The sequence below is a fragment of the Eutrigla gurnardus genome (assembly GCF_963514095.1).
Source record: "Eutrigla gurnardus genome assembly, chromosome: 12".
NCBI classification, from domain to species: Eukaryota; Metazoa; Chordata; class Actinopteri; order Perciformes; family Triglidae; genus Eutrigla; species Eutrigla gurnardus.
In genome coordinates this window covers 18,506,434-18,514,731 of record NC_139926.1, presented here as the reverse complement: position 1 = coordinate 18,514,731, position 8,298 = coordinate 18,506,434, and the positions used below count along the sequence as shown (strand labels likewise).

Here is an 8,298-nt window from a genome sequence, read left to right as displayed (position 1 = left end):
TGTCTCGTTTTGCTTTGATATTTGTCTGCTTACGAATCCCGACTCACTGGTGTGACCCACAAAGACCAGACCACATCTGCTCCGGCCCACGTCTCAGCCCGTCCACCTGCAGTCTCATGGATTCTTCCGTTGCAACGTCCACTTCTCATGAAATCACTGAACGCTGACTCGTGTGTCTTGAATTCAATAGCTCTGGTTTCAGAATTCCAAGAACCTACCTTTGGGTCAAAAACTCAACAGGGTACCTTTAGCTAAGCTACGTAACTTATTTTCGGTGATTTCTTACCTCTTTGCTTGCAACGGTAGCACTAGATGCCGACGACGAAGTTGAGCAAAGATTCTTAAATGTCGCCGTAGAACAGAAAATGTAATAAATACATGTCATCGTACTGTGTCCACTCTGAAGTCAAACACAAGTCAGACTCACCTGTAAGTGACGGCGTTTTGCTCCGGGCGGTTGCACAGAACTCAGTTTGGCCGAAAACATTGTGCTCGTAATCCTCCGGTTTGAAATGGAGACGACAAACTTTTTATAGCCGTGTTCTCTCCATATTTTGGATTATTGACAGCTCCCAGCTGCCATTTACAGCGTCCGGCTACAACTCCACAACCACGTAGTTCCTCTTCGACTCCAGCAAGCTGCTGTCACTGAAAATGAACAACAAGCCCAGTGCATTCTGGGTGTTTTCTACCTTTTTGAGTAAAAAACAATAATACCACAGACCCTTTTTCTCTGGTAATTTAGCACCACTTTTTTAAAAACATTTGCACCTTTCTACTGCAAAGACAGCCTAGTTCCATGAAAAGATGGAGTGTGGAGGCTCTCCGCTCACTTAGGCCCCGGGGCCACCTAGACGGCTGATCCTGCCATGATTAGGTGCTTTAAACCTAAAGCTTCATGAGCTTATTCTACATTTTGCATATGTTCTGCAAATTATCTACAGCCTTAAGATAAAGGTAGTGGAGTAAAATGTAAATAACCCTCAAAAGGGTACTTAAGAAACATAAATACAAATCTACACATTTTCCCACCAAGCAGTTTATTCTCAAGCCACGACGCCACTTTCTGCCTTTAAGAAGAGGGGAAATACCCCATTCAACCAGAGGCCTCACACGGAGCAACTGATGCTGGGAATAAGGAGTCACCGTCCCGTGGGGGGGGGGGGGAGTAAGACTTTACGGGAAGGAACGGCTCCCCAGTGAGAGGAACCGGCGAGGAATATGATGCGTGTGTGGGTGCAGACGAGACACGTGCGCGCTCAAACTCAGACTTTTCAAACGTGCATGAGGGAAATAGCATTTGGGTGATTCTTGCATTCCCGACATTCCTCCCTGTGAATTTCCAGTCAGCGTGAGATTCACTGTTCCAGAGCTCTGACATCACGAGGGGGTTCCACTCTGCCTTCCACATTCTGCCTCCCGCTCGCTCACAATCCCACCCATATTTGGAAGTGAGAGGAAGGGAATCCCAGATGATGACTCAAAGGGCTTCGGCTGCCAAGGGGAATTCTCTCCACATCTGTTTTCTCTGTGTGTGTGTGTGTGTGTGTGTGTGTCTAGTATTAATGTGTACATTACCTCCTCGCAGCAGAAGATCCACAGGGAGGTGAAAATGTGGCTTTAACAGCCGTGTGAAGTAACAGCTTATGTCTGTATCTACACAGAAAAAGGTTGAGTGATATTGTCTTTTCATTTATAACCTGCTCCTCTTGGCAGCCGTGACCATTGAAATCAGCTCTTTTCACTGTAAATACTGAAGAAAAATATATATTTTTTTTCCTTTTTAAAATGCACCCTTCATATATGGCACAGCACGTGGCGGTGACACGACTGCTCGGGGCCAAGTCGATATGTAAGCTGGAACCAGTCACCCTGCATTGGACCACCACAAATGAGGCCACAGAGATAGATATGACCATGGGGCTGTTCAATGTGCTCAGCAGAGTGTGACCAACCGTCCACCGCCTGCTGGCTGCAATAAACTCCTACCTCCACAGAGAAGTTTATTGGAATCGTCTTATTATTTTAACAAGAAATAGCAAGCTTAAGAGTGAATGACACAGGGAAGAGGAAGTAGAGCTTGAGGGGGAGATGGCAGAACAGATGTGGCTTCTCTTTTGTTGGATGTATGATGTATGGGGATTTGGGTTTTGGGAGAGGATGGAGAAGTCTCGGACTATGGGAAGCCATATCGGAGCCTAAATTTAGACCCACTTTGTTCTCGTCTGCATGCTGGTGACAGAGGACTCGACTCTCTGGGGCTGTCTGTGGTCCAGCGTATCAGAAAGGCCGCTGTTGTTCTCCCTGGCAGTCAGAAACACAGACGTTCCCTCAAGCAGCCCAAAAAGAAAGAAAGCTTTCATGGAATATTCTGTTTAGCCGCACAGACTGTTGTGTATGATACCCCCGGGACCCATAAAACAAGTAATTCACAGACAATATCTCACCCACGCTCTCTTTGCCACAGACTACAGCAACATAAATCTAACTGATTTTAAGGAGGAGACAGTGTTCAAAGGGTTTAGACTTGGAGCATGTGTTTATCAAATCTGGGAAAATAAGCCTGCAAGGGAACATTTTCAAATGGGGCCGGGAAAGAAAGTGATACAAGACACAATAAACGCAAAAACGCTGAAAATTGGTGCCATGAAAATGAGCGAGTGAGAGAAACACGAAGCCTTAAGTAACCCTGCGTAGGGCTGTAGATTTTCTTAGATCATGCTGCTCCCCACAGGTACATGTAAAGGTGATGTTTAAAAGCTTCGTCAACCAGCATCCCACCCTTCCTCGTGAGCAAAACAAGCCAATTAAAATCATTTCGGCTGTGCAATCGGTGTCTTGAAATCAACATCCATAAAAAAACAGCTATACAAACATATCAGGGGGACCCTGATACAGTACAACAGCTTGATGACAGACAGCTATAGTCACAGCTAATGGGGTATGAAAACACACATGCATCCTACACACACTCATGTGAGCATGCAACACAACCAGTGCAAGAGGGAGGAAAATAAGTGACTCACTGAAAACCAACTGGGACACACACAGTGTCACATGCTGAGAGAGAGATGCACCTCCTCTTACTGAAGGACAGATGGATCCCCCAATCTGCTGCGTGCCAGTGTGCCAAAGGACAACTGGTCACGAAACAACCTGCACCCGGCGAGCAGAGACCCTCCTTTAAAACCGCTATTCTTTAAAAAACAAAAATGTAATTCCAGAAATATCAGGAAAGTGACCGGATGGAGAGGTGAACTGTGCTGGGCAAAACCTCGAATGTTGCCATGTAATTATTATCACGGTTCTCGAGCGACCTCTAATGGCCGCGTTTGGGAACTGCACGCCGAGGTGACGTCACCACGGAACGTTCCACTGAATAAAACAAACGGGTAGAACAGGGTGAATTAAAAAACTATAACTGCGCTTTTGTACCTTATTTTGAGCTCGTTTCTTCGCCGAAATAATTACTTATTGCGCAAAAATGTGTTTAATATAGCTTGTTTTAAATAAATAGATGCAAACACGCCGAAAGCGTTATAATACGTGTCTTGTTTTCCTCCCGTGTGACGAACGCAGAAATGGTGGTCGGAGAGGCGCCTTTTCTGAGCTCACATCGTTTAGGCGAAAGGTAGCTGTCAGTGTTAGTAGGCCGACACTCGTTCTCAGCCCAAACAAACAGCAATAACAAACCTCTTCTTCACCCTGAATCAAACAACATGGCTGCCAAAAAGAAGCGAACGCCTAATTTGCAAAACAGCAGCTGGGTTGTCATCGCTGCAGGTAGGCGAAGTTTGAGCTAACTCGGCTAGCTTGTGGCTGTGTAACATCACGTAGAAGTCATTGGTATATTAATAACATTGATGCCTCTTTAGCCACCTGTCGCAATGAACACGTAACTACTACTAGGTTGCATAGTTATGTGTTGGAATCACCGACACAATTAATGTCTGTGCTCATATTCGTGTTTACGCAGCTTTTATTTATCACTTATTTTTGTTTTGGTGTTTCACAGACTCCGCCATCGACACACAGAAGCACGACACTGACCCAGCTTTTGTGAGGCTGAGGAATCCCTCCACAGGTCTGTCTTTCAAAACAATAAAGAAAACATTGTTATAGAGCTATTTAGTGCTCCAACTGACAACATACTGCTCGGTCAAGTCTATAAATCACGTTTACTTTAATAGAAGACTGAAAATCAGCAAATATTCACATTAGAGGGAGTGAAATAATGTAATTCATGCCCCCTTGTGGTGTTTTTGACCTCTAGTAGTGCTGTGGAGCTGTTTCTCTGTGAGTTTTATTTATCTTGTGCACATGTTTTATGAGGAAGGAAATTAATTCACATTTGTTGGACCTCAAGGATACAAGCGCTGGGTCTCATTCAGGAAACGTGTGTGCAAAAAAAAAACTGTTCACTGAAGGACGTTCACATTTTAAAGAAACATAATCTGAAGCTTAAATATTAGAAATGCCTTTTGTCTTTCATCTGCATACTGTGAACATAACATAGCACAGGACGCATTAATGTAATTTATGATAATGAAGAATAATATTTAAAAAAATGACAAAAAGCTCAACATGAGGACGTGTTTATAAAATAAAAAATATATAATAAAAGACAAGCCTTTTGATGATGCAGGCTCGTTCTGCATGTCGTGAACTGTGTTTGTGGTAATGAAAGTAACCGTTACTCTTTTCCTTTATCCTGCAGATGCGGCATCTCTCTACATGCTGAGCTGTGGTGATCTTCAGCTGTTTGAGGTCAAAGCATTTGATGAAGACTTCCACTCCTGGTTTGTTGGACAGACTGTACAGAGAGGTCGGTCTCATTCCTCATCACGCTGTAATCTCTGAAGCAACCCTAATCATAATTGCAAATGCCGCCACGGAGGTGGCTCGCATTGCGTTTAGTCCCCGTAAGCCGTGGTTCTTGGCTTTTTGCAATCAGCTCTAAGCATCCCGGATAAACCAACGGAGTGCCAAAGAAGCTAAATCAGCAGTGCAGAAACTACCGGTGCATTCGGTCATTAATGTTTAAACAAATGTTTGACGTGTCCAGAGGAATGGTTTCCATACATCATGACAAAATATGCCAAGTGCAGACAAACAACACGGAGAAAGAACTGTGAAGTTACCCTTAACTTTGAGCATTATTTAAACATTTGGAGTTTTATTCTGTAATTTTAATCATGCGTTAATCAGGTGTTGTGTGTCTTTTTTAAACAGATGGGAGACTTCTCTTTGTCACACCAATGGATCCTCTCTATCTCATTTTGCCCTATTTGATCAAATCTGGCAGAGAGGTAAGAAACAGAAATCTGCATTGATCCTTGTGGTGTAATGCAGTCTTTTTTACAGTTCACTTTTTAACTTAAATGTATGTTGGGGCTCCAGCATGATAGTAAATTAATCTCAATCAGCTGAGGTGGTAATTAACGTATTCATCAACAACCACGGGGTCTCTAAAGGGCGTCTTCATAATGAGGTGTTCAGGTTGTATTGTAATCTTTCTTGTCGGGTTGGTAATGGTTTTCAGCTGCTCACTTAAGCCCCTTTGGCGTGACAGTAGCAGTATTTTTAGCTTTATTCTATGCGGGTAATATAAAGAAGATACAACCTGCAAGGCTAATTTAGAAGTTGTCAGAAGGTGTTGACGCCGTTCTGAGCAGACTGGATTTGATGCCAAACTAGCGCATTTACTGCACCAGAATATTTTGACTTCATCACAAATAAAAAAATGAAGCGTGGCGGCCATTGCAACATATTAACTCACAGTAGAGCAGCAACATCTCGCCCCACATATAACCTTATACATATTGTAATTTCCTGCTCAGGGGAAGTTCCAGCCTGTGGATCAAGTCGTTATGGATGAACAATTCCCTGCTTGCTCAAGGCTGCTGAGCTGCACACGTTCCCTGGCCTGCCTGCACCACATTGCCGAGGAGAAAGGTTAGGTTTATCATTATTAAAGAAGATACCACTCCCTATGATGTTGTTTTAAACTGCTGTGATTCATATATCCTCCCAGAGGTGGGAAAACTGAAGTTCCATCGATACAGTCAAGAGAAGACGATGAACTGGTTGAAGAAAAAGGTATTCTAACAGACGCCACCGCCACAACCTGATATCATATGCAGCATTTAGTCATACTCTGTGGAATTGCTTCGCTTGTGTAGGTGGAGAGGACAGTGAGTGTGCTCAAGGCCAGAAACATCTCCGTGGGAGAAGGAGTCAAATCCTCAACATACGTCAGAGTGAAGTCGGAGTCGGACTACCACGAGGGTAAGTCGCTTCAGCTACAGGCCACTTCACATTCTATTTCCCATCTTGTTTCTGTGTGAGAGTCCCGTCTCTTGTGAAAAGACATGCAGCAGATAGGATGTTGACCAATAGATGGCAGTAATATTGCACCGTTGATGGGTTAGAATCCCATAACATTGTCCGCCAATGTCAAACAATACAAATCTCAGGATCATATTGCTAATAACTGGCACTGTCATTCTTTGATTCAGAGGACTACCTCCGCTATGCACATGGCCTGATATCAGAGTATCTCAGCCAAGACCTGAGCAAAGCCCTGCTGAAACACTTGGAGTGAGTTCAAAATCTTAATTGCAAGCTTTGATAATGACTAGTGTGAAGGTACAACGGTGATCAAGCATGCCTCTTCTTCTTCTCCACAGATTACCAGAGCTCACAAGCCCAAAGGAGACAGAACCGCCTTCCAAGGTATGTTTCTGTCTCTTAGACGTGTGTTGGTAGAGCATATGGACTTCTCAAAACCAATGCTGGGCTTACATTTCTGTAGTCCTCCTCCTTTACGAACATCGCTGCTTTGGCTTTGTGCTTTAACTTTGGTTGTAAAGGTGTGTTAAATCATCCGAGCTCTTACTGGTTGTAGTTCTTGGGTATAAAAAAAAAAAACTTGGTTTCCGCTTCTCACGGAAAGCTCGTCTTACTTCCTCCTTTTGGCAGAAGCGGAAACTTTCAGAAAAACCGGTGGAGGCTGAAGACGACTACACCAAGTTCAACAGTGCAGACTTTGCACGGAAAGTGAGTGTTGTCTGCCTCAATCACTGCAGGAATCTGTGGCTTTGAGCATCGTTTGTTTTAATGATTTCATTCATTTCTCTGCTCTCTTTTCTCTCGTTTGTTTAATGGTTTCTTTAAGCTTTGTATAGTGCACACAAGGGTCAAAGGGGCTCGCCTTGTGGTTTTCCTTTTTCCTCATCTAGACTGAAGTCGTAATGAATTCCCCGGCTTCTCTTTGCAAAGGGTGTTGCGTTATATCGATTTTCTTCCATCTCATTCCAGCCTCCTAAGAAGATGACGATGGCTCAGAAAGCTCTGGCTAAGGTGGACAAGACCGGCATGAAGACTATGTCGTCCTTCTTCAGCCCCAAGGTCAAAGCAGAAAAGAAATGAAGGCTATATAGTTTGTGGTTTTTGTACATGAAACATTTGTAATAAAGAAAAGAAAATGTATTTGATGTTTTTAATTTAATTGTATTTTTCATTTGACCATTTCTGTTTAACTTGATACTTTTATGCCACTACATTTGACAGCTATGCAACTAGTTACTTGTGAGAATACGATTTTGCTTAAAAATAAACAGCATACACTTATATGATCCAAGTACTTTAAAGAGCAGTAGTACATAAAACATCTCAACCTGGCTCCAAATACACACTTTTTACCTGCAGTGTTATATAAGCATGCAGACGGTTAAAGGTTCAATAAAAATATCTCTAAACCAAGCAAATCAAGAAAAAAAAAAAAAAATCAGCATTGGAGATGAAGGTTTGAGCCAGGGAATGTGCTCGTTGTAATTTTGTGAACTGACCCTTTTGTGTTTAAGCTCATAGTAACTTTGGCAACAATGAGCAGAATAACCTGAGGTAGTTTTGAAGCTTCAGGTAACAGCCCTGGGACTCACCTTACAAATGTCATCTCAAATGAAACAGGCATTCATGCAGTACAGAAATAAATTCCTCTTTCAGCCAGTCTTGTTGCTGTGAAGGACATTGTTGCAATTTACCGTTAGCTTCAATAACTCAAATGAAAGCTGTCTCTCTGCAGGTCTGACCATACATATAAATATGCATGTATATACTTACATATGCATGTATATATAAATACACATATGCATATGTATAATATATACACATTCCTTCCCATAAACACTCACATAACAGCATGAGAAGGTCATCTTCACTAAGCTTCAAAGGACGTTGAATATTTAAAAAAGTTTTAAATGGTGTTTAAAAGTTCAGTATCCAGAAAGCATGAAA

At 42.7% G+C, this 8,298-nt stretch overlaps 1 protein-coding gene across 1 annotated transcript; it reads left to right on the top strand.

The window, feature by feature from the left end:
* The first annotated feature begins 3,544 nt into the window (after positions 1 to 3,544).
* Positions 3,545 to 7,491, top strand: rnaseh2b (ribonuclease H2, subunit B). The gene is made up of 11 exons (XM_084023088.1): positions 3,545 to 3,783; positions 4,016 to 4,084; positions 4,718 to 4,825; positions 5,233 to 5,309; positions 5,841 to 5,955; positions 6,035 to 6,099; positions 6,183 to 6,288; positions 6,519 to 6,600; positions 6,690 to 6,735; positions 6,982 to 7,059; positions 7,321 to 7,491. The coding sequence occupies exons 1-11, from the start codon at positions 3,720 to 3,722 to the stop codon at positions 7,429 to 7,431; spliced, it is 921 nt and encodes a 306-aa protein (XP_083879214.1). The 5' UTR covers positions 3,545 to 3,719; the 3' UTR covers positions 7,432 to 7,491.
* The last annotated feature ends 807 nt before the right edge of the window (positions 7,492 to 8,298 follow it).

What these genes read in the sequence shown, in the direction of transcription:
- rnaseh2b (XM_084023088.1), top strand. Translation starts at nt 3,720, where the DNA reads ATGGCTGCCAAAAAGAAGCGAACGCCTAATTTGCAAAACAGCAGCTGG. An exon ending in TGAACTGGTTGAAGAAAAAG is followed by an intron (nt 6,100 to 6,182) that starts GTATTCTAACAG and finishes TCGCTTGTGTAG; the next exon opens with GTGGAGAGGACAGTGAGTGT. An exon ending in GGAGTCGGACTACCACGAGG is followed by an intron (nt 6,289 to 6,518) that starts GTAAGTCGCTTC and finishes TCTTTGATTCAG; the next exon opens with AGGACTACCTCCGCTATGCA.